General features: G+C 55.5%; 1 protein-coding gene across 1 annotated transcript; it reads left to right on the forward strand.

Annotated features, from left to right (window-relative positions):
- MELTF (melanotransferrin) lies at positions 1-25,409 on the forward strand. The gene is made up of 16 exons (XM_081234828.1): positions 1-134; positions 1,935-2,089; positions 3,207-3,306; positions 5,748-5,930; positions 7,879-8,035; positions 9,176-9,243; positions 12,141-12,328; positions 13,068-13,248; positions 13,931-14,082; positions 16,785-16,881; positions 17,858-18,052; positions 19,002-19,158; positions 19,258-19,325; positions 21,110-21,297; positions 23,795-23,993; positions 24,431-25,409. Exons 1-16 carry the CDS (start codon positions 86-88, stop codon positions 24,511-24,513), a joined length of 2,220 nt encoding a protein of 739 aa, XP_081090954.1. The 5' UTR covers positions 1-85; the 3' UTR covers positions 24,514-25,409.
- The last annotated feature ends 11 nt before the right edge of the window (positions 25,410-25,420 follow it).

The raw sequence follows: 25,420 nt of genomic DNA on the forward strand, positions 1-25,420 counted from the left end.
AGCCCCGGCTGCTGTTGACCCACTTGGACCCACACCTAGACAAAACCCGCGCCAAACCCAGCCCCAGCTAGCTCTAGACTGCGCCATGCGGGGCCCCAGCGTGGCTCTGTGGCTCATCCTGGCTCTGCGCACTGGTGAGACCCCGCCGCCCGGCCCTGGGAGTAGGAGCTGGGCCGGGGGTCCTGGAGTTCTCCAGACACACACCCACCCACCCACCCACCCACCCAGGAGGGTCCCGCGGGCTGGAAAAAGTGTCCTGAACCTTTGTCTCCCAAGAAAGAGGGGAGGCTAGAAAAGCGCGAGGCGCGAAGAAGGACGGGGGAGGGAACAAGCACTGACCGGGGCAGACCAGGATGTCTGGAGGGCTTCTTGGAGGAAGGAGAGGCGCGGGCAGAGGCGTGGAGGGGAGAGCCCTGGAGGGGCGGGGAGGTCCGGAGGGTGAATGCTCTTGATGGGCGAGGAAGCCCAAGGAGGGTTTGGGAGCCAGAACGGCTCTACTTCTCCTGAGCCCCCGTGGGGAGGGAGGCGGGAGAAGATTCGGGGGGGTTGGAGGGGAGGAGGAGAGAGATGCTGCCCGGGAGCGGGCTCCAGGGCGCCCTGCATGGACGGGGGGGTGGGAGGCGCAGACCGGGACTCCTCGCGTCAGCACGGGCCGCTCCCAAGGGAGTCACGGTCCCGGACGCTGAGACGTGAGGCCGGACCTCCGGGAGCGGCTCGCGGGGATCGCGGGAGGAAGCTGCTGAAAGGATGGCTTCAAGCCACCGCTCTGACCTCGTCAGTACAAAAAATGGACCTGCCACCCCGGTCCGGGCCCGGCAGTTGCTAGGCCTACCAGGGTGCAGCCTTGGAGCACTGGAGAGGGCGAGGGCACCTCCACATTCCAGGGGGCCCCCCGGAGCCAGGGGAGGCGGAGGGGGCCAAAGGGAGGCTGTGGAGGAACCGGCAGTCTTGACCCTTGGGGTGGGGATGGAAAGCACAGGCTGCCTTGAGAGGGTCCCTGGCGGGTGGAAATGGACCCAAAGCCTCAGGCTTCCCAGGAGCACAGGCATCCCTGGCAGGGCTGGCTGGGAGGGTGAGTGGTGGAGGACCTCGGGTCTGCAAAGGCAGCAACCTCAGGGAGCTGGGCACCATGTCTGCTGGGCCCCCAGGATCCCCAGATCACGGGACCCAAGAGGGTCCCCATCAGGAGGAGGGGCCTAAGAGGCAGTCCACTGAGGACCTTGTGTCCTGGCTCTACAGAGGTTTACTTACAACGCAGAAGGTGGTTTCCTCATCTGCTTTCTCAGATGACAAAACAGGCTCAGAGAGGTCAAATAGGTTACCTGAAGTCACCAGCTGGAGGAGCAGGAACTTGAACCCAACCTGCTGACTCCTCACCCTCCCCTTGTCAGGGGCCTGGCGCTGTGCCCACAGAGGGTAGGTCTGCAGGGGGCATAATCACAGATGCTCCAAAGGGTGCAAGGCTCCTCAAGGTCAGCCACAACCACGTCCCAGTTCATGAGGAGGGCCCAGGGACACCACTGAGTGAGAGAACCCAGTCCAGCACCCTCTTGCTGGAGACACACAGACCCAAGAGGGGCAGGAAACAGCCAGTGCTCCTTCCACCCACCAGGCTGTGCTCCAGGCCAGGGAGGGGCGGGCGGGGTAAGCCCAGCTGCTACCTAGGGAAACCCTCCAGGGCCTATGCAAAGGGCCCGGCTCTGAGCCGCGCTGGGCAAGTGCAGGGAGTGCATGGCCCACGCACAGCTTTGCCAGTGAGCCCGGCCCCCTCCCAGCCTGTGACACCTCTTTGTGCCCCAGTACCCCACAGTGAGAGGGCAGGGCTGCTGCACAGGACTGGCTATACATGCTGACGGGGACACTCGGGCTGGGGCTGCTGGAGCTGGGCCTCACTGTCTCCCACCACCCCCACCCCACCCCCACCCCGGTCCCAGCACTCGGAGGGATGGAGGTGCGATGGTGCACCATCTCAGACCCGGAGCAGCAAAAGTGCAGTGACATGAGCAAGGCCTTCCAGCAAGCCAGCATCCAGCCCTCCCTCCTGTGCGTCCAGGGCACCTCAGCTGACCACTGCCTCCAGCTCATCACGGTGAGTCCTCTCCCTTCCGCTCTGCACAGACGAGAGGGCTCTGACTCAGGAGGGAGCGCACAATAGCCTCATTCACCGGGAAAGGCTCCAGAGTTCTCGCCACCGCCAGGGCCCCCGCGATAGGATCTCCTGAGTTTCCCCCACAACAAGGGCCAGCTTGTTTCCTGCCCAGGCGCTGGGAGGCCCAGGGAGGGCCCTGCTCAGGGCACCGGTGGGGAAAGGTGTCTGAGAGGCAGAGTTTCCCTGCACAGAGCCCCTCTACATGGGGGACATGACCCGCCCCACCCAGGGGAGCCCAGACAGCAGACCCCTCCGCGGCCCATGGCAGTTACTCACTCCTTGGAGTTTTCCAGAACTGGGCTTGTGTGTTTTCTGGGGCAGGAGGAACAGGGCCAGCAGTCCTGGGTGGGTACATGGTGGGTGGGAGAGCTGTTCTGAGGGGCAGGAGATCTGCTAACTGGCACAGACTCAATTAAGAGGCAGGACTTCAGTACAGGACGAGGTGTGGAGAGAAGCATCGGGGGCAAACACAAGGGTACCCGGGTTTTCATTCCAGCTTAGCCCCTGGTGCGCCCCCAGAGCTAATCCAGTCACAATCCATGTGGCCAAGGGCTTGGGCCAGGCTCCACCGTGAAGGTGGAAAACAATTATGTTGAAGTACCATTTTACCCGTGGACCCCATTTGTGTTTTAAAACAAAAAGGAAACAATTGAAGATGATATTTGTAGGATTCAATCTGCATCTTAGAGAGAAAACCCGAGAAACAGGTTAGTAGCAGAGGCAGGGGGTTGAGAAACAAGAAGGTGAGGGAGGCTCACTTTTCACTACTTTTCATTTTGTGCTATCTGATTTTTAACTATGTGTAGTCCTATAAAATTAATATTTTTTAAATAACATAATTATAAAAACAAGGTGAGCCCTTGGTCCTGGTCGGGGGAGACACCTAGGCCCTGGCAGGGAGGGGGCTGAGAGGCTGAGCCAGGACAGGGCTCCCAGGCCAGATGATGAGGACCACGTGGACCTCCAGGGCTTTTCAAGGGGCCCTGAGCAGGTGTCCCTGAGCTCCTGGCTGAGTGCCCCTGGGGCCAGCCTACACTGACCCACCTGTTCCCAGCAGGCCGGGGAAGCTGACGCCATCACTCTGGATGGAGGAGCCATTTACGAGGCGGGGAAGGAGCACGGCCTGAAGCCCGTGGTGGGCGAGGTGTATGATCAAGGTCAGAGGGCCAAGTGGGAGGGGGCTGGAAGGAGAGAGGAGGTCACTCAGCAGTATGTCCTTGCTGGGCCTGGCCCGACCCTGCAGCCCCATAGCTGGTCAGTAGTCCTGTCCCCAGAGCCATGGGTGCCAGAGACACGAAGGGCTGACCTGAGTTTGTTCTTCCTCGTGGGGAGCCCAGCAGCCCCCTAACCGTCACCCACAAGCTCTTACTGAGGGGCTACCCCGTGGCTGGTGTAGTGCGGGGCATGACTGCCAGGTGAACGAGGCATCAGTGATGCCCAGCTCCCCGCACTCTCCAGTGCCCTCTGTCAGATGCAGCGTGGAGGGGGGATGGGGCCATTCAGGAAGTGGTGACTAGGAGCTGCAGAGCCCACAGACCAAGAAGGAAGCCCCGTTCTGCCCCTTCCTGTCATCCTGTGTGACCTTGAACAACTTCCACTTCCTTGACCATAAAATCAGGATAGTGGTCCCTGCCCTGGCACATGGATTAAATGAGCCAGTCTGTGTGCACCTGACACATGGTGCATTTCTTTGCCCCGGCCCTGCACTCACACCAGACATGCCTCTGGCACAGCCTGCCCTTTGGATACCCACCCCTCGCCTCTACCTGTCCAGTGCATAGTGTCTGCCGCAGCCCAGCTTAGCTGTCACCTCCAAAGAGCTCCCCTGGGCCCTCCCACCCCTGCAGAGGGCCTCTCTTTCCTGCTTTCCAGAGCACTGACTCACTCCACAAGGTCCTTTCCCCTCTGTTTTTTTTTTGTCCTCACCACAGCGAGTCCCCTGAGGCAAGCCTGGTCTTCATGCCTGTATACCCCTGGTGCCTGGTACCCAGCACAGGGCCTCGCTTGGTCACCTGTTGAATTGATGACTGTCAGATGACACAAGACACAGTCCAACCCTGCAAACCAGCCAGGCTTTCCACTCAATGACCAGAAACAGCCCTGCCTCGTGGGCCCCAAACACAGCTCTTCCTTTTTAATTAATTCAGCACATTCATTGAGCAGCTACTACATGCCAGTCATGAGCATAGAGTAGTAAGCAAGAGAACCCATTCCTGCCCTCAAAGAGCAAGAGTCACATAGTAAACAAACACCAAAAACTGTAGTTACAAATGTGCTGGGTGCTGTGAAGGAAGGAAAGGCCATGAGAGAGAAGATAAGGGCTGTGGAAGACCGGCTAAAATAGAGCAGACAGGAGGGCTTGTCTGGAGAGGTGACATTAAAGTTGCACTCTGGGGCTTCCCTGGTGGCGCAGTGGTTGAGAGTCCGCCTGCCGATGCAGAGGACACGGGTTCGTGCCCCGGTCTGGGAAGATCCCACATGCCGTGGAGCGGCTGGGCCCGTGAGCCATGGCCGCTGAGCCTGCGCATCCAGAGCCTGTGCTCCGCAACGGGAGAGACCACAACAGTGAGAGGCCCGCGTACCGCAAAAAAAAAAAAAAAAAAAAAAAAAAAATTGTTGCACTCTGAAAAGTGTCCCAAGTAGAAAAGAGCTTGGTGAGTTCAAGAAGCTAGAAAGAGAGTGGGGAGCCAGAGGGTGGGACTAGACAGGCTGCTTAGGTTGACAGGGGCCAGGCTTAGGGGTGCAAAAAATAACACTGGCTTGGTTTTCTAGAACTCAGCTTCGTTATGATCATGGGCATCAGACCACCCCCGGGCAGTCGTGTACATGTCTCTGTGTGATGGATGCCCTCTGGTCATCAGCGCCATAGAGGAGTCATCCCTGTCTTGTCTGAATGGCCTCTTCCAGGCAACCTCTGGCCCAGGGGAATCTTTTGCAAGGCTGTAGACCCTCGCCCATCCACATGCACCCCATTCAGGTCTTGAGTGATTTGGGACCAAATCGTTCATGTCTCTCTCCTTCTCTGTGTGTGTGTGAGTGTCTGTGTGTCTGTCTCTCTCTATCTCTACCCCTGCGTCCCTGGCCCGGCGCTGAGAACTCACGTTTTCTAATCTGAGGGAAGTCCCTGCCCTGCTCCCCCTGCTGCTCCCAACCACTTTTCTTCCCATAACGTGATACCATCCCCTCACATCCTCTAAGTTCTCCTAAGGGGCTAGACTTCTGGAAGACGAAAGACTTTCAGGCTACTTCGGCTTTTGGTTTGGCTACAGAGCTCCCTTGATGTGTGCAAATGTAGACCCAGCTGAGTGCCAGCTGGCTCGGGAAGGACAAGGGGGAAATTAATGAATCAATTAACATCTCAAGATAATAGCTACCGCAGAGGCTGGAGGGGGCGGGGTCTTGTGATACAACACGTGGATTGCAACCACTTGCTCTCTTGGTACTGGAATGCCATGCACGCACGCACGTGCACATCCACATACATGCACGCATACACACATGCATCCGTGCACACCCCCGCACCCTTCTCCCGCAGCCCTCCCAGGCAGGGTCCCAGCCTCCTTCCCACCCTCACTCCTCTCCTCTCCCCTCCTCCTAGAGGTCGGTACCTCCTATTATGCCGTGGCTGTGGTGAAGAGAGGCTCCCACGTGACCATCAACACCCTAAAAGGCGTGACGTCCTGCCACACGGGCATCAACCGGACGGTGGGCTGGAACGTGCCCGTGGGCTACCTGGTGGAGAGTGGCCGCCTCTCGGTGATGGGCTGTGACGTGCTCAAAGGTGAGGGCTTGGCCACCAGCGGCTTCTCCCGCAGGGCCTCTGCGTTTCCCCTCGTGGGACAGCCTCCCTCCGGGCTCACCTTCACTACGCCTCTTTTAAGGGGCAGCACAGCCACCTCCCCTGGGCCTCCCTGGACCCCTTGTTGACGGCATGACTCCCTCCTGTCCGCTGGCCGGCCTGCTCCTGCCCCCACTTACATTTCTGCCTGGCTGGCTCCTCCAGGCACTCAACGCTCACTCACTCCTCCCGGGGCCCCCGGCACAGCCAAGCACAGGCCCTGCAGGCCCACCTCACGGGAGGTGGCGAATCGCCCAGGAGCACCTCTCACCTGGTGTAGACATGGTTGCCGTGGCCACGAATGTGTCCTTAGCTTTACAGGGTCAGAAGCCGTATTTTTTTCAGGACCCAAACAAGCTGCGGACTTGTGCCCAGAAAGCTCACAAGTGGCTAATCAGAGACCTGCCATTGATTCACAGGTGGTGAGAATAGGGCCCTCCAGCATGTGCCCCGTGAAAGTTGAGCGAGGGCAGGAGGTGCTGAGGGGACCTGGCTGGGAGCCCAGAGCCCTGGTTCTGGTGACCTGGACAGAGGCCCATGCTTTGGGCCTCTTTTCCCGGTCACCCGCTGGCCACCCAGCTGTGTCAGTCTGAGGTGGCCCCTGACACATGACCACCTTCCAAACTGCCCTCTTGGGACCACACCACCCCTTGAGGAGTTTCAGGCGTCCCCAAACCCCTTGTTCCTGAGTGTGCTGCTTCCTGGTTTGCTCTGCACATAGGCAAGCACCTGGTCTTTCAGAGCCCAGACTTTGCTGTGGGTACATGTGAGTTTACACCCGGGCTCAGCATGACCTGCCCTCAGAAAGATTACACACTGAACTTCAGTTTCCTCACCTGTAATGGGGAAATTAACACTTACTCCAATGCTGTGGCGTTGGGAGGACTGGGGTAATCTCCACAACATCTTTGCAGAATGCATGGCACAGGGGCTGTGCTCACTGCAGGGACCTGCTGTTATTATGAGCTCAGCTTCCCTCCCTCCCGGTCACTGTGGTGCACACACACGTGATGCATACACACATGCACACACACACGCATACACCTGTGCACACGTGCACGCGTACGTGAGCACACGCATCCATGCAGGCACAGACCCACACACTACACACATGCATGCTGCCCCCACCTGCACACACACATACACGTGGATACTCTACCCCCGTACAGCACCGCGCACAAGGGCCTGGAAGCCACGTCCTCTCAGATGGCGCCCAGCTGTGGGAGGTTTACCAGTAATTTGGCCCATTTATTAAATATCCACTCCCCTGCGAGGATGCAGAAAGACCAAGAAAGGAACCTGCCCTGGAAGAGCTTGGTTTAGCCGAGCACAATGCAACTGGCTCACCCTACATGGCACTAGGGAGTTCTTGGGCGCAGGATAAATATTTGCCAGGAGGGTGGACTCGGGGCCTGGGTGCTGGCAAGGGCCCCAGAATCCTGCAGATCCTGAATTCGTCCCCAGCCAGGCCTCCTTCTCTGCTGTTTCCCTCCCCTCCCTGTGTTTTGAGAAGTGTAGTCTATAAAATTAATTATACTCTTTAAGTAATCATTTATTTCCCTACTTTCACTGATTAACTCCTTCTGAAATGAAACCCTCAATGAGAACACTATCTGGTTGATAGTTGTCCTGTGTGGCCATTTGGGGGTAAACGTTTTATCCCCCTGAGCCATTTTTAAATAACAGCAGTCACTCTCCAATGCCCACACTTTTGTGGCCCCCGTCTGGGAACCACTGAGCAGATCCAGTGCTCCAGTTTTGCTCAGACTGAAGCCTGGGGAGTTGGGGAGCCCAGCCCTCCTGACTCCAACCCGAGTGGCCTGAGCAGTCCCTGGAGGATGGGGCGGGGTCTGATGCTGTGTGACTGACCCCCTCTGTCTCTTTCCCACAGCTGTCAGCGACTATTTTGGGGGCAGCTGCGTCCCCGGGGCGGGAGAGACCAGTTACTCAGAGTCCCTCTGTCGACTCTGCCGGGGCAACACCGCTGGGGAAGGGGTGTGTGACAAGAGCCCCCTGGAGAGATACTACGACTACAGCGGGGCCTTCCGGTGAGAGGGGCTGGGACGGGGCCACAAGCGCAGGGGAAAAACACCTCGGCACAGGGAGGGCCCCTGGGGCAGTGGTGATGTCAGCTGCCTCTCATCAAAGCACCCTTTATATAGTCCATGTGCCTGGTTAGTTTAAAAACCTCAAACTGGTATATGCCTGGCGGGATTTGCTCATAAAATCAACATGTTTGGTATATTTAGAGAAGTAAGGGCTCAGAGAGAAGAAAATGGCCAAAACAGCCTTTGGCTCCCAGATCCCCGTTCTGGTGTCTGAGACCTGGAAGGAGGATGCTGGAGTGGGGGAGCATGGGGGGGACCCCCGAGGCTTGATGCTCAGGGCTGGCCTCTCCCTGCCCCTGTTCAGGTTGGCACTTTAGAGCAGCCCTCCATGGAGACAAGAGAGTCTCTAACTGCTTGTGGTGCACTTCCATCTGTCCACAAAAGAGGAAACACTCGATGGGGGCTGGCATGGGAATCTCCCAGGTCCTTCTGACGGCCCTGGCCACAGTGTTTCCACCTGGAACCCAAGAGCCTGTTGGGGCCCCATGCCCCAGGGTGTAATAAGGGAAATGCAGTTTGGGGCACAGAGAGAAAAACAGTTCTTGGTCCTCCAAGCCAAAGACTCTCGCCCACCCCATCTCTCCTAGTGTCATCCCCCCAGTCCAGTCCCTGCTTGTTTGCTGGCTGTAGGGACCCAGGCAGCCCCTTTGCCTAGTAGGCCCTGACCTGCCTCTGTCACTGGGCAGTGACAGAGGATCCACAAAATCCTTGTCCCTTCCGCTCAGGGCTTTTGGTATGACCTCAGGAATCATCTTTAACACATCCTGAGTGTTAAGGCTCCTGATCAAGCAGCTGCCATATGATCACCCGCTCCTTTCAGGCCCCAAGCTCAGCTGTACAGGATCTATACGGCTTATAAAGGATCTCTCCCTATGGGAGCCACTTTCTCATCGCCACTTTACAGGCGATAGAGGCTAGGAGGGCTCCACAACTTGCCAAAACCACACAGCCAACAAACTGGGGAACTGGAACCCAGGACATCATGACTGTGAAACCCCTGCCCTCCATGACCCCACCCCCCATGCCCAGGCCAGACCTCCCGAGGTGGAGGATGGCCGCTCATTGCTTCCACCTGTGCAGGTGCCTGGCAGAAGGGGCCGGGGACGTGGCCTTTGTGAAGCACAGCACGGTGCTGGAGAACACAGACGGTGAGTGGAGGGGCTGCCCCCAGCGGCGGATCTCAGGGCCCATAACGCTCCCTGACAGAAAGAAAGAGGTGGGGCTCACGGATGAAGCTCAGCGGCTCTGCGGGCAAGGGAACCCGCTGAGCGGCTCTGCCGCGCTCTGATACGTTTCTGGCCTTGGGTTCCGTTTCCGTTTGAAGATTCTGCTTTTGAAGAAAAAAAGTTTGCAAACCTCTGCACTAGCTGTCATCTACTGTCCCTTCCAGCCTTTGTTCCTTTTCCTGAAGAAGCCATCCCTTATCCCTGGACGAGGACTTGTTAAAGATGGGTTGGTGTTAGGTGTTGATCCATTATACCATTGTCATTTAAAACTTTTTAGATTTTGAAATAATTGAGCTTTAGAAAAGTTGCAAGAATAATTCAAAGAACCCCCATTTATTCCTTATCCAGATTCCAGCGTTGAGCATTTGCCACGTGGAATTGATCATTCTTTCTGTACGTGTGTGTGTCTTTCTGAACCATCTGAGACTATGTTTGCCCACATCACACCCTTTAGTACATGTCTCCTAAGAACAAGGTGATGTGGACCTCACCACAGTGCAATTATCAAATTCAGGAAATGTAGCATCGACACAATATTTAAGCTACAGTCCATGTTCCAGATTCACTAATTGTCCCAATTCTGTCCTTCGTAGCAATTTTTTCAGGCCAGGGCCTGATCTTTGATCACACGTGGTATTTAGCTTTTAGGTTGCTTTAGTTTCCTTTAACTTGGAACAGTTTCTCAATCTTTGTTTTTAGTGACATTGACATTTTTGAAGAGTCAGGCCGGTTATTTTATAGAATGTACCCTAATTTGGATTTGCCTAAGAATCTTCTAGTTTTTTTTTAATTGAGGTATAATTTACATACAGCAAAATGCACCCTTTTTGAAGTACTGTTCTATGAGTTTTGCCAAAAACATACTGTTATATAACCACCACCACAATCAACATAGTGACTGTGGCAGACCTTTCACCCCGAAAGTTCCTTCATACCCCTTTCTGGTCAATCCCTTCCAACCTCCTCCCTGATGCCCACCAGTCAGACTTTTGTCTCTACAGTTTTGCCTGTTCCATAATGTCTGATCATTGTCTTTTTAAAAGAATCATTATCTCTTTTTTTTGTTAATCTTTCCTTTTAAATCAGAAGGTCCATCATGTAGTCTGACATTCATGAAGGCAAACAACATGAACCAGATTGGAGAAAAAACTGATCTGAAAAAGGAGACATAGGATTGTCTTCAGAGCAGGACGATCCTATGATGAGTCAAGCAAACGAGAATTTGGAAGATGGAGAAAGAATTAGGGGTGTATTGGGTTAAACCCATCTCTTTTAAAATGTTGAGGATAGTCTAAGGAAACCTAAGGAAGTAATTTTTTAAAGAGTTGTCTTCAGGCAAAAAGGTTGGTAAGAGCAAAAGAGTAGAATTGACATAAATGTTCAAAGTAGTGAAGTAATATGGTTTTAACTGTCCCTAGTGAAGAAAAACAGGAGTGGCAGATCGAAATACCTAAATGATGCATTTGTCTTGAGGGAAGGCCAAATGATCCCTTGGAGCTCTATTGCAAAGGTTTTGCAGCAGTTTATAAATAGAGGAAAGTTGGGGAGTGGGGAGAGAATGACACTGAGTAATTGTTGAGAGTGCTATAAATTATCATGCAGGGGCTTCCCTGGTGGTGCAGTGGTCGAGAGTCCGCCTGCCGATGCAGGGGACACGGGTTTGTGCCCCGGTCCAGGAAGATCCCACATGCCGCAGAGCGGCTGGGCCCGTGAGCCATGGCCGCTGAGCCTGCGCGTCCGGAGCCTGTGCTCCGCAACGGGAGAGGCCACAGCAGCGAGAGGCCCGCGTTACACCAAAAAAAAAAAAAAAAAAAAATATCATGCAGACATTAAAAATGACCTTTATGGACTTTTCCAAACTATTACTCTCTTGGTTTTCTGGTTTATTTTTAAATAGTAAATAGAGTGTTCATGATCCCACAAATTATCTTTTTCCCTCCTATTTTCTAGCAGAGGTTTATCCTACTCATTTTAAAATTTAAAAGTCATTAAAATATTGTTATGTAGGGCCATCTGTGGTATGTCTTATTGCATGAGTTACAATCCTTGAAATTCGTCTTCTTAATATTCCTATTTGGTGTTGATATTCGCTCTTATAAATGAGTTTTATGGAAAGCTTCCAGTAATGTGGAAAAATATTTTTAAATAAGTAGGGTGCAAAATTGCCTATCGTGTACGTCCTTAACCATATTTAAAATAGTTAGAAAATAGAATAGGAAAAAGGACATGGAGGAAAAATACCAAAATATTAATAGCTGGAGTTGTGGCTGAAGCTTTGGGAATTTACCCTTTTCTCTCTGGGCCACGGTTCTGGTGAATTCTGTTGGGGTTTGTTTCCACCATGGCCTGCCCCACCCATCCCCTGCCCTCTGCTCAGGGCTAAATTTAGTGCCAGACAGCAGTGGTGAACTCCTGACACATTTCTCTCTCTCATCCTAAGCTTCTCTTACTTTCTTACTCTTTTTACCTTTAATGAGCAGTTCTGTTTATATATATTGAGTTATTGTCAGAGATTTCAAATCCATTTTATTACTAGAAATTGGTGACAAATAAAAAAATGTAAGTAAATAGACACAGTCTACAGAGACACCTGGTTTTGTGCGGTGCAGCCACCGAGCTCCTCTTCATTCTGAGTTCTGGTCTCACCTCCTGGTGTGGTTCTGGTTCTCACCTCCCGTAAGGGTTTCTTTTCACTGTGGGTCTGTGGCCATGAAACCCTAAGCTCTCCCCAGGCTCCCTCTCAAGGGTCCTCCCTGATGTCCCCACCAAGCGTCACCCAGGACGGGAGTTGGCTCACCACAGGATTCCCATCTCCCCAGGGAAAACCCTGCCCTCCTGGGGCCAGACGTTGCTGTCACAGAACTTCGAGCTGCTGTGCCGGGATGGCAGCCGGGCTGATGTCACTGAATGGAGGCGATGCCACCTGGCTCGGGTGCCTGCTCATGCCGTGGTGGTCCGGGCCGACACAGATGGGGGTCTCATCTTCCGGCTGCTCAACGAAGGCCAGGTGAGTTCAGGGTCCCCCACACAGTTTCTCAGGGCGATGCTGGACCTTCTCATCTCTCACTGGGGTTGGAGCTCAGAGCCATCCTGGGGCTGGGCCAGCCAGACTAGGAGGGCCAGGACCCTGAGGCCCTGCCCTGGGACAGACCCCAGCTGGGGAGCCAGACCTCTGGGGCGTTCAACCTCAGGCCAACTCAGCGTGAAGAAGGGACCAACTGTGCCAGCTGGCAGCAAGGAGGGCTGGCCAGAGTGGGGAGACCAGGGGACTCAGGCACCCCTCAGAGAAAGCTCCTGGCACTTGTGGCTCTTAAAACGAAAATCAGAACATATGAGCAAATAAACAAAATGACAAAACCAATAAATGTCAAAGTATACCATTAATTAAGTGTGGTGAATAATGTTTTGCTGAAACCGCTGCTTACAAGAGCAGCAAGTTTCTGCCCGTGGGCCACACCAGCTTTAGTTAGTTTTGTTCATCCATACCACCGATGCTCAGCCCCATTGCTTGTGCTGAGTACCATCGCACACCTGGGCCACGAGCCACGTGTTCAACCGGCTGAGTATGAGAAGGCAGAATGCACTGGGGGAGCACAGGGCAAGGAGGGAGATGGAGCCCCCCCTGGTCCTCAGAGTGGGTGCCTGGCCTGAGAGCCCAGGAAGAAGGAAGTGGTGGCTGAACTGGGAGGAAAGGATTTGCCCCTGCAGCTGCTCATCAGCCCACACCCCAACCCCTTGACACACAGCGCCTGTTCAGCCATGAGGGCAGCAGCTTCCAGATGTTCAGCTCTGAGGCCTACGGCCAGAAGAACCTGCTGTTCAAAGACACCACCTCCGAGCTGGTGCCCATCGCCACGCAGACCTATGAGGCATGGCTGGGCCGCGAGTACCTGCATGCCATGAAGGGTCTCCTCTGTGACCCCAACCGTAAGTCCAGCTGTCTCTTCTCCCGCCGGTCCTCGCCTGACCGCAGGCGTGGCCAGGCCTTCTGGAGAGGTGGCCAAAGGAGGACACTCACCCCAGAAGGTGTGCGTGTCTCTTGGCCTCAATGGGAACCTGTTGCTTCCACCTTCCTGCCTCTGGGGGTAGGGGAAGAAGACTCTGGAGTCGCATGGCCTGCTGGACCCTGGAAACCCCACCTGCTCCAGGGGGTGGGATCCAGACCCGAAGGGTCTCCTTGCCCCTCCATACAGAATGTGTCAAGTCCTGTCATTGTCCCTCCACCGTGCCTCACTCCTCCTCACCACATGGCCACGGCCCTGGCTCTGGCACTGTCTCTCTCCTGGACCCTTAAAGTAGTCTACAAATGGGTTTTGCATCTATCCCCCGCCCCCGCGTATCCACCACCTACAGCCAGGGACATGGTATGCCGGGCCTGAGTTGTATACACGACAGCCATGATCTGCCTCAAGCGTCCTCACAGCCCCTTGAAAGAGGTTCGGTGGTTCCCTTTCTGGGTAAGGAAACAGGATCAGATGGTGAAATAACTTACCCCTTGTAGCTAACCAGGGGAAGAGCCAGAATTTCCCTTGGGTCTGACTCCAGGCTCCTCCTGCTGGGGGCCAGCCCCGAGGCAGGCCAGCGTGACCACACGCCCACACCCACACAGGGCTGCCCCACTACCTGCGCTGGTGTGTGCTGTCCACGCCCGAGATCCAGAAGTGTGGAGACATGGCTGTGGCCTTCAGCCGGCAGAGGCTCAAGCCGGAGATCCAGTGTGTGTCCGCCGAGTCCCCCCAGCACTGCATGGAACGGATCCAGGTGGGAGCCCTGTCGAGAGGGGCAGAGCGGGCCAGGTGGGTGGGCAGTGGAGAGCGGTCGCGCCGTGGGAGGGGCGGTCCGACTCCCCCTGGCGGACACCGGCGCGACCCCGCGGGGAACGCCCCCTCGCGGGAGAGGCCCCCGCGGGGGTGGGCGCCCGGGAGGGGGAAGAGCATGGCGACGGGTCTGGCTCCCTCGGCCCCGGGATTCGGCGAGCCCTGCTGCCGGGGGGCTGTAACACTCGGGGTGGGTGGGATGGTCGGTCCTTCCCGGCCCTCCGTCTGTCCCACCTGGTCTGGAGGACACAGGGTAGCCTGCGGAGGAGAAGAAAGTGTCCTGTGACAACGCCACAGAGAAGGGGGAAGAGGAAGTGGCCGCAGCAAACAGCCACCCCACCTGGGGGGCGGGGCAGAGGGGGGCTCCCCCGCACTGAGCAAGTGGGCAGGCGGCAGAAGGACCGTGAGACTGGCTCAGCTTGGCACTCATGACCCTGTGGCCTTGGGCAAGCCCCTCCCCCTTTCTGAGTCTCAGTTTCCCCTTGTGCACAATACGGGGTGGCCTTGGCTCATCATTTATTAAACTGCAACCCAGTCAGAAATACATTTTCCATCAATCACAGTCTAGTACACAAAAACTGTTCTTTCAGATATAAACATGTAAAGATATGTATCCCCTATAGAGAGATATGAAGCCAAACAGTACTTACCTTCACTAAGTGCAATGTGCACCGATAGTCTCTGGGGTAGTCTATCCTAGTCTTTTTTTTTTAAGCTTGTCATGGCCCATTAAATTGACTAAGCCTTCGTTAATATGCCTGCTGCCTGTAGTTTAAAGCACAGGCCTGTCTCTGAAAGCCCATTCAGCTCTGTCCTGCTTCGCTTCTCTGACTGGAGACTGAGACCAGGAGTGGGAGACGCGCCCGAGGCCCTGCAGTCAGGGATGAAGTCCTACAGGGTTCTCCTCCACCCCTGGGTTCCTGGACTCATTTCCTCCTGCTTTTCAAGAGCTATGAGGTGGGGCCTGATGGTGAGGAGCCCTTTTCAAGGTGGTCCCCGAGTGCAGGCCAAGTCACAGCCCCTCAGGTGCGTCCACCCTGCCCCAGCCGGGCAGCACATGGCTCGAGAAGAGGCGAGTGGGCAGGAAGGACCGGGGCCCGGGATCGGGACACTAACAGTCTCACAAGCGCGCACTTCCTGTGTACCGCGCACTGTGCTAAGCCTTCATGGGGGTTTCCTCAATTAATCCTCACAACGACACTGTGCGGTGGATATGATTACTATCGTACGTGGAGACTGGGGCTGGGAGAGGCTGAGGAAGTAACTTGCCCCAGGTCACCCAGCTCAAGGGCGGGGGAGCCCCTATCCCCAGGGGTTGATGAGAGCCGGATGTGGCACCGAGGGAGGGGAGCCCAGCAGGAATCGAGGAAGGGGGACTTAGCGGTGGGGACTCTTTTCCTCATCCTGGGCAGGCTGTCCTGTGGAGGAGCGGCTGTTCCAGGGGCACCAGAGCAGGGAGAGATGCAGGGAGATGCAGCTGTCTCCAGGCACAATCCTTCTCTCCACCTGAGCTCACAGAGGGCCAAGGGGCTGCGCAGGGGCCTGTGGGGAGAGGAGTAGATCTGGGGGGTCCCTGAGAACCCCAGCCAAAGGCTCAGAGATCCTCAGTTCTAACTTCTAAGGTTCTCAGAGGTGATGTCCAGTGTAGCTCTAACACCCATTTCCTGCCTGAGCACAGTGATGCAGGCAAGGAAGGGTCAGCTGGCTCAACCCCTGGGCTGTGGGTTAGGGTCTGGATTCCTCCCCAGCACCACACCACTGTGGAGAAGGTCTGGGTGGGAGCAAAAGGGGTCCCCCAGAGAGGCACCCTCCAGGCTCAAAATGTCAATGCCACTGCCCGTTATTCCATCGTCATAACCTCATGCCTCTGGCCCTGAACAGCATCGGGCACCTTCCTGGGGTGCAGGTGTCCCCTCTGTCCCCGGGCCCCAGCTTCTTCCCTTGGGGTATGGCTTGATTATCAGTTAACCTCTTGGCAGGCTCTGAGGAGCCACCTGTCCAGAGACTTCAGAATGGACACGTGGGGTGGGGTGCAGCTGACCTGGAGGGCTCTAGAGGTTTCCGAGGGAGAAGGGTCCTGGGCCCCTCCTGCTGGCTTCTGAGGCAGGACTCTATCCCTCAACCCTGGAGCCTCCTCTCACAGACCCTGAGACTGCCATCTTTTCAGACCTGGCTCATTCATCCATTCACATATGCATTTGAGAAATATGTACTGCATTCGTGCTGTGTGCCAGCCCTTGGCCAGGTGCTGGGGATGCAGTACAGTGCCCCAGGTCTCTGAGGCTGGCAAGCCGTGGGGAGACCCACACCGAGCACGAGAGCAGGCATTGTGCTAGGTTCTGCTCAGAACAGGGCCTGGCAACAGGAGACCCTCAGAAAACACTTGCTGAAAGATTGAAAGACACCCATGAATGGGAATGCTGGTGGTGGTTTGTTTCGGGCCTCTGGTCCTCCAAGCATCTCTCTTGCCTGCCCGTCTTCACAAGGAGAGGAAGGGGCAGATAGGGCAAGATGGGGTTCCCAGGGGAAGGGAGCCTGCGGCCAAAGTCCCCGGGAGACCCAGCCTTGGCACCTCTGTCAGATCCCGACACCCAGAGCTGTCCTGGGGCCCACTCTAGCCTGGCCACTCTTTCTGTCCCCCTGCAGGCTGGGCAAATCGACGCTGTGACCCTGAAGGGCCAGGACATTTACACAGCGGGGAAGATGTACGGCCTGGTTCCAGCAGCTGGGGAGCACTATGCCCGTGAGTGCAGGTGCCAGCCACCTGGCCTCGGCTGGGAGGTGGTTGATATTTTTATATTTATAAAAACGACTCATCAGAGCCCTTCTCCCCGGGCCAGTTGCTGTCTATCACAGGCAAGCCACACTGGCCCCGGGCACAGGGTGCCCAGCCAGTCACTGGAAGTCTGGCAGGCTTTGGAGAACTTTCTGTAAAGGGTCAGAGAGTAAACACTTCAGGCTCTGCAGGCCACACACAGACTCTGCTGCATGTTCCCCTTCTTCTTCTCTTTTCTTTTTAACAACCCTTTAAAAATATAAAAATTATTTTTAACTTGCAACTCAGGCTGTACAAAAACAGGCTGAGTAATTTGCCAAGCCCTGAACTAGAAAGCCTCCTTGGCCTCTTCCATCCAGACCATGTGGCTCACGGAAGGTGGCCCTGGGACCCTCCTTCCTGTCGGCTCAAGAACACCTTCTCAGTGGCCTGGGCCAGGACCCAGGTGCTCTGTGCTGAGGTCTAGTGACCTCAGGTCTCCTCCACTTGGACGTGAAAACTCTCTCATCTTAGGGAAAGCACTTCTGCAGCCTCAGCTATGCCTCCACCTTTCTCCCAGGAGATGAGAAAAATACCACCTGAGTGTAAGGAAAGAAACAAATTCCTCTGGGTGAGGACTGTTGGAGGGTGCACAGAATGCTGAAAAGTGGAGCCCCACGGGCTGCTTCTCAGCAGTGAGGGGACACGCAGGGGTCCCGCTGCTGGATGTGCTCCCTGAACACCCACCCGGCCCTTGGCATGGGCGCTCCTGAGCCCAGGCAGCCAGGGCCTAGTACCAGCGGGTAGAGGCGTATGGGGCCAGGACCACTGCTCCGAGGTCAAGAGCAGCAAGAGGGAACGGGTTTGAGGGAAGAAACGCCCCATCAGGATCCAGCCCTGACTCGTGCTCAGCCGAGGCCACTAAGCATTCGATGAGGGGCCTCACTGGTGTTCCCTCCCCCAGCGGAGGACAGGAGCAACTCGTACTTCGTGGTGGCCGTGGTGAAGCGGAACAGCTCCTATGCCTTCACCCTGGACGAGCTGCGGGGCAAGCGCTCCTGCCACCCAGGCTTCGGCAGCCCTGCAGGCTGGGACATCCCCGTGGGTGCCCTTGTGCAGAGGGGCTTCATCCGGCCCAGGGACTGCAACGTCCTCACAGGTACCATCCTCTATAGACACACAGATGTGCAAGCTCTTCTTTGGGGTTGGCTGGCATCAGGGCCAGCTCTGAGGGCTGGGGTCCTCTCCCAGCAAGACCCCACAGAAGGCAGCCCCAGAGAGATTTCCTCTTCCTCCTTGACATGCCCCTTGTGCTTGGGAAGGTTGGGGAATATTCTTGACTACACTTGAGACAGTCAGTGGTGTCTGGTTCTGTTGAAGGTGCCAGTGCCCCTACCCACTTACTCACTCAGAGTGGAATAGTTCCAATGGGCATGGGGAGCAGGGCGAATGCATTGGCCCTGGGCCTGGCTGTACCACCATCCAGTCATGGGCTGTCCCCCTGGGCATCTGGGGGACCTTGTTGGAAAGTGGCCAGCCATCTATATAAGTGCTGAAGAAGACACGTTCACCAGGCACCCACCATATGCTATACACAGGGCCCTCCCTGGGTGTTAAATCATGCACATTCCTGGTGAAGGGAAGGCAGGAGGAAGCTGGCTGCACACACACCTCTGTCCTGGCTGGCACCTCGGGGGAAAAAAACACATTTTTTTCCTAACCACCCACACAAGCACATGTAAGGTGTTAGAACTGGCTGTTCCCACTCCTAGACAGCTGGGCGGTTGCTCTGACTGGAACAGAAGAGTTTATGAGGTAGCGAGTTCCCCGTCCCTGAGGGAGTTCAAGGGAAGGCTGGGCGGCCACTTACCAGGGGTTGTCACTGGGGGTTCCTGTATCTAGACAACGTCTGCAATGCCCCCGTGCCTGTGATCCTCACAGGAGGAGACACGCCACTCTGAGCTGGTTGGGCACTGGAGCGGACGGGTGGCCTTGAGCCATGGGGCGGGCCAGTGGGCAGATCTGTGCGGGGAGCAGCCCACCCATCTCCCCGCTGGCCACTCTTTCTGCTGCTGGCCCCTCAGCACAGCCCTTCCCCTCTGCCCCAGCGGTGAGTGAGTTCTTCAGCGCCAGCTGTGTGCCCGTGAACAACCCCAAGCACTACCCATCCTCACTGTGCGCACTTTGCGTGGGAGATGAGCAAGGCCACAACAAGTGTGTGGGAAACAGCCAGGAGAGGTACTATGGCTACAGTGGCGCCTTCAGGTACCTGGCGGGCTGGGAGGGGTGTGGGGAGGTGGTCCTGGGGCCAGGCACAGGGGTGGGACCTTCTGCCAACACCTGTCTTGGCTTCTTGTGTGGCAGATGCCTGGCTGAGAATGCAGGGGACGTTGCCTTCGTTAAGCACACGACTGTCTTCGACAACACAAATGGTATGTGATGGTGCTGGGACACGGCAGGGCCAGATCCTGGCGGGGCTGTTCCCCATCTCCAGCAGAATCCAGGCGCTAGATGGTGCTGGGACTGTGGGCCAAGTGGCAGCCAGGAAAGACTGAGTCTAGAAGGCTCTGCCCCTTGGGGATCCCAGGAGCTCCAAAGGCCGAGTGGTAAGAACAGACCTCAGGCCACGTATCCAAATGCACAGGTCACATGACAGTCTTTATTTGTCTGGAATCCAAATCCCCATTCCACTGAAATGGTAGAAACTCAATCAATTTGGAGAGAACCCCTTCTGGGGTGTTTATATGGCACCCAGGTGTGTGGGTAGAGGTGGCAGGGGCCTCTCTCCCCAGGGTTATCAGTTCACATCAGCATCTGGTGTTTGGTCCTGAGCAGGTCAATGACACGCGCAGGGAAATCACTCGGCAGCCCCCACGCCGTGTGAGGCAAGGCACACCCCCATTCACATCACACAGGTGGTTTTTTTCTCTGGAGTCACCTTTGTGGGCTCCACCCGGGAAGAAGAGCCCAGGAACTCCTCCAGGACCCCTAAGCCCCCACCTGAGGTCCTATCGGTGTGCAGGCCCTTGACCGTGCATCACTCCCCTGCCCCATCCTGTTCTCCCTCCTCAGGGAATCTACCCATTTTGAAGACTGAAAGCTGTTTCCCTCAACACTTTATTGTTTGCATTTTCTATATACCCTGCCTACACCCCTGGCTTTGAAACCCCAAACACTGGAGGTTAAGTCTTCTCCACTCTGTTCTAACACATCTCTTCCCAGGAGCTCAGGGCAGAAAGGCAGAAGGCCCGAAGAGGAGGAGGACATTGGCAAAGGGAAAGCGAGACACGCAGGGAAGAAACATCAGTCAGTGTTTCAAAACTCAGATCCCACCCTGCCTATGAAAGTCACTAAGCTGTACACCAGTTGCCCCAAGAGAGCTGGAAGGGTTCCAGGCCCTGTTGCCATACCCCCCCTCCCCTGCCAACCTCCCACCAAGAACACTGGGGATCATCCCCGAGAAGGAGGGAACCGCATGCTCCTGCAGGAGCTGTGAGCCCTGCCTGGTCCCAGCCTGTGCCCTCTGTGGTCCTGGGGTGAGGGCTGGGGAGGAGGCAGGGCCCTTGCGAGGTCACCTGCAGGGAGGTGACCGCCTCCCAGGGTCACTCAAATTCTTTTATCTCTGCTCGTGAGCCCACCTGGAGTTCCTCCTGGAAATACAGGAAGACATAAAAATAATGTGATTCCTAAGAGTAGTGTTTGTCAGGAAGCCTTCGGACCAACCACCTGCATCAGAATGACTGGGTTGCTAGTTTAAAATGCAGATTCCTGGGCCCCATTCTAGACCTACCTGATGAGATTCTTTGCAAGGAGGGGCCTTTGAAACTGCATCTTACAGATCCATACTTGATGTTATACTTCTTCTGGCTTGAGAACTCCAGCTCTTAGGGGAGGAGCCCATCCCACCCTGAGACCTGTAACACACAGATGGAGTTCTTTGCCGGGGAGTGATTAAGAGCCTCAGTTTCTCCACCTGTAAAATGGGAGTGATCATCCAGTGCAGAGTTACATAGTGCATACTTCCTATTCCCTATGAATAACCTTATTAGCCCAGCTGGGTTCTCTCACCCTGACAATACAGCAGAGCAACTGAAGAATGGAGAGGGCTGGGGAGCTGGCCAGATATCACCGCCCCTCCCCAGCCAAGGATTTGGGGATCCCCCGAGGAGAGCAGCCTCTCTCTATTCCTCTCCCTGCCTCTGCTCCATCCCCTCAGGCCACAATTCTGAGCCCTGGGCTGCTGAGCTCATGTCGGAGGAGTACGAGCTGCTGTGTCCCAATGGCGCCCGGGCCGAGGTGACCCAGTTCGCAGCCTGCAACCTGGCACAGATACCGTCCCATGCTGTCATGGTCCGGCCGGACACCAACATCTTCACTGTGTATGGACTGCTGGACAAGGCCCAGGTGAGCCAGGGCAGGGGCTGCCTCACTGGGAGGAGGGTGACAGAGGGGAGCCAAGCCCCTGGGTCGCCTCAGTCTACCTGGAGCAGACTTGAGGAGAAACTGAGCAAGCCTGAGGGGAATTTGATTTTCACTTAGCCGAAGCCATCCCTCCAACCACTGTGCCCTCTGTCACCTACATCATTAATTTCCCTTCTCAGCCGGACTATTCTCACCAACATACAAACCTGCTGTTATTTTTACCATCTCGTAAAAACAAATGAACCCTCTTTTGGCCTCACATCCCCTTGTAGCCGTAATCCCACTCCCTTTTACAGCAAAACTCCTTCAAAGAGCCATCTCTATTCCGGAGTCATCAGTTCCTCCTCTCCTGGTCTCTCTTAAAGATAGAGACTACTCTGGAGAGGCCCCACCAGGGCCCTGAAACTGCCTTGGTCAAGGTCACAGTGACCCATGTTGCTGAATAGAGCGGCTGTTTCTCAGTCTGCCTCTCCCTGACCCCTCAGCAGCATTGGCTGCGGCTCCCTCTTCCTGAAGTTCACCTCCTTCCTGGATGCAGTTCCCCCGCTTGGTTCCCAGGGCCCCACGCTTGCCTGGCTCTCCTCCTACCTCTCTGGCCTCTCCTCCCAGTCTCCATTTTTTTTTTTTTAATTTGACCCTGGTGTGAAATACATTTTATTTTTTTAATTAAGGGTACTTTAATTTATTTATTAATTTATTAATTTATTTATTTTTGGCTGTGTTGGGTCTTCGTTTCTGTGCGAGGGCTTTCTCTAGCTGTGGCAAGTGGGGGCCACTCTTCATCGCGGTGCGCGGACCTCTCACTATCGCGGCCTCTCTTGTTGCAGAGCACAGGCTCCAGACGCGCAGGCTCAGTAGTTGTGAGCCTAGTTGCTCCGCGGCATGTGGGATCTTCCCAGACCAGGGCTCGAACCCGTGTCCCCTGCATTAGCAGGCAGATTCTCAACCACTGCGCCGCCAGGGAAGCCCTCCCAGTCTCCTTTGCTGGTTCTTCCTCGTTTCCCTGGCTGGTAACCACCTGAGTGCCCCAGGGTTCAATACTAAGCCCTCTTCTCTGTCGGCACCTGCAAACCCATATCGATCTCGTCCAGCCACAGGTCATTAACTACAGTCTATATACTGATGACTCCTAAGTGTACATCCTCAGCCCTGCTTCAGTCCCACCCTTTAATCTCAAACTTGCATCTTTAACAACTACCTACTTGACATTTCAATTTCTAACAGGCATCTTGAGCTGAACAAATCAAAGTTGGACTCCCCTTTTTCCCTCCATCTTCCCCACTTCAGTGAATAGCAGCTTCAGCCTTTCCATTTCCTCAGGGGTCAGCTCAGACTCCTGTCTTCCTCTAACACTCTACTTCCAGTGCATCAGCAAATCCTATTGGCCTAAAAACAAATACCTAAAACACACCTAAAATTTGAACCCAGGCTGTCTGACAGCAGGGCCCCTGGTTCCCAACCTCCCCCTCTACGCACCCCCAACCTGACATAGGCTGAAACTGACCTCCTTTCCCTCCACCCATAAGCGCCACAGACTCGCAGAGCCAGCTGGCTCTCCAGGCCAGTTCGTAACCTTTGAAATGATGTTTGCTCTCATCTTCCCCACAGAGTCCCTCTGTCCCAGGAGTTCTTGACTCTGGGTCCTTGGGCTTCCCCACGGGTCCCCAAACCCTCTGAAGTGATGTGGGGGAAGAGCTCTGTGTAGATGTGCCCTTTTCTGGGGAGAAGGCTGAGAACTTTCATCAGATCCTCAAGAGGATCCTTGAGTTCCCCCAGAAAGATCAATAACCACCTTACTCTTTCTTTCCCCCTTGATTGGTATTTAAAAGCTGACAGAAGCATTCGTCCATGTTCTCCTGATGTCCTGTATGTATTCATAATTTCTCACATCCCTTCTGGCCTCTTTAGTGACTCAGGGCGGGAGCCATAGCACATTCACCCCGAGGACCCTCAGCAAGGGAAGACAACAGCTGCTGCAAGAATCTCTTGGGTGCTAGGAGGGTGGGTTAGTAAAGGATATTCAACTCGCCTAGTACCTTCTAGTGACAGAACAAAAGGCTGTCTTATGAAATCATTTGGGTTTGGGGAAAAGGACACCCATAAGATAGAGTGAGGAAGCCTGGTAGAAGAGGTTGAGGAGTGCTGAGCAGGTTTAGCAAACCCCTCGGTTATCTCAACTACATCATCTCTCATTTCTGGGTCCTTCTGCCTGTAAGGCTCAGGCTTCAGTTCTGTATCCAAGAGCTGGTTTGGTGTGATGTTTCTGAACGGCTGTCTTACTGTGGTGGCTATGGTCATCTCTTCCTCCAAATCTGCTTTGGTAACAGAGGTCAATGAGTTGTCAAGCTTATGATTTCAAAGCAGAGTCTTGGCACCTGACTTTCCTTGCTCCTTGGTGTATAAAGCAGTTAGTGGCAAGTGATACCCAGGTGACCCTTTGTGAGCCCAGATGCAAAGCAGGTCTGCTGTGTGCTTCCAGGACCTGTTTGGAGATGACCACAATAAGAATGGGTTCAAAATGTTCGACTCCTCCAACTACCATGGCCAAGACCTGCTTTTCAAGGATGCCACCCTCCGGGCAGTACCTGTGGGAGAGAAGACTACTTACCGTGACTGGCTAGGCCCCGACTACATGGCAGCTCTGGAAGGGATGTTGTCTCAGCAGTGCTCAGACACAGGTAGGGCGGGACAGGCGGGTTCACACCCCACAGAGGAAGAGTGGGCATACTCCCTGGGCATCTTTCACCCAAAACCTTGAGTGAACTGAAGGGCACTCTGGGTCTTTGCAGACGATCAAGGTGAAGTGTCCTGGGAGGGTCTGAAACACTGGCTGTGGAACCCAGACAGACCTGGATAATGATTATAAATGCTAAAAATAGTCACCCAAAGAGGATTCAGGCAACTGCATAAATATACATGTAGTATAATTGTGAAAGAAATGGATATGTAAAGAAACCAGGGGAAAGAAAAATTGTAATAGGGTAGCCAGAGGGAGCCCGAGGTGAGTTTAGTGCCCGAAAGTATTCTCCATCTAGTCCTGCACATGAGTGCCAGCGGGCCACAAATACGGCTCTCGGCCCTCGGAGGCCTTAACCACCTGTGTTTAATCCCTCAGCGCTCGTCGCTTCCAGGGTCTCCCCACTCCTGCTGCTGCTCCCGCCGACCCTCGCGGCCAGCCTCCTCCAGCCCTACCTCTGAAGCCGCTCTGGGCAAGCCTCGCCCTCCCTTGGAATGGAAGCCTATTCAGAAATCTCCCTAAATAAGGCCGCTCTCCTCAGTAAATCCAGTTAACACTGCTCAGGGGGAAACGTGTGCCGGGAGAGGAAGCGTGAGAAACCACAGAGCTCCCCAGCGCTGCGATTCCAACACTGAAGCTTCTGTGATCGCTCCAGAGTGGGATAAAGAGAGATGTTACAGCAAAGTCCCCCAGCTGGACCGAGCAGGTCTCTCCCTCCTGCTGGAACCCAGCCGCTGCCTCCCCGGCGCCGCCTGTCCCTCTGCTACCTGAGGTGGTGCGCTGGCCCGCCTCCCAGTCACGTCCCACCCACAGGCTGGTACAGCCGCTGCCCTGCAGATCTGCAGGCTCCCACCACACGGATCCTCGCCAGCCTCGGCTTTGGAAGAGACCGGTTGCCAGGGAAACAGGCTGAACCCGAGCTTCCCACACGCCCTCTCTGCTGGAGCTTGCCCTGCTGAGCCGCCCAGGGGGCCTGCTGAGATGACAGGCCTGCCGGCCCCTCCCTGACAGTTCCCACCTCCCCCTCTGGAGAAGGGACACCACAGCCAGCACCTCCCGTCAGCCCCTGCTCCGTCTGTCCTCTGGACTCCCCATGCCAGCCTCCCCCCAGGATGCTGTGTCTGTTCACCAAGGCATCACCAGATGAGGCTGGAGCCAGACCCCCCACCCCGCCAGGAGGCGAAGCTGCTGGGCACACGCAGCCCTTTGTCCTTGTCTTCTGTGGCTAGGCGTGGCCCAGACCACCGGGCCCCTGACTGTGCTGGGCTGGGGAAGGCAGGGAGCCAGGGCTGGGCCCTAGGGGTGAAACCCTCAAGGGGTCCTAGAACAAAGGAAGTGTTTCTAAGAACTTTTACTAGGTGGGGGCTT

Source organism: Mesoplodon bidens (genome assembly GCF_964165515.1).
Source record: "Mesoplodon bidens genome assembly, chromosome: 5".
NCBI classification, from domain to species: Eukaryota; Metazoa; Chordata; class Mammalia; order Artiodactyla; family Ziphiidae; genus Mesoplodon; species Mesoplodon bidens.

What these genes read in the sequence shown, in the direction of transcription:
- MELTF (XM_081234828.1), top strand. Translation starts at nt 86, where the DNA reads ATGCGGGGCCCCAGCGTGGCTCTGTGGCTCATCCTGGCTCTGCGCACT. An exon ending in CATCCTGGCTCTGCGCACTG is followed by an intron (nt 135 to 1,934) that starts GTGAGACCCCGC and finishes CCCCGGTCCCAG; the next exon opens with CACTCGGAGGGATGGAGGTG. An exon ending in GACTACAGCGGGGCCTTCCG is followed by an intron (nt 8,036 to 9,175) that starts GTGAGAGGGGCT and finishes CCACCTGTGCAG; the next exon opens with GTGCCTGGCAGAAGGGGCCG.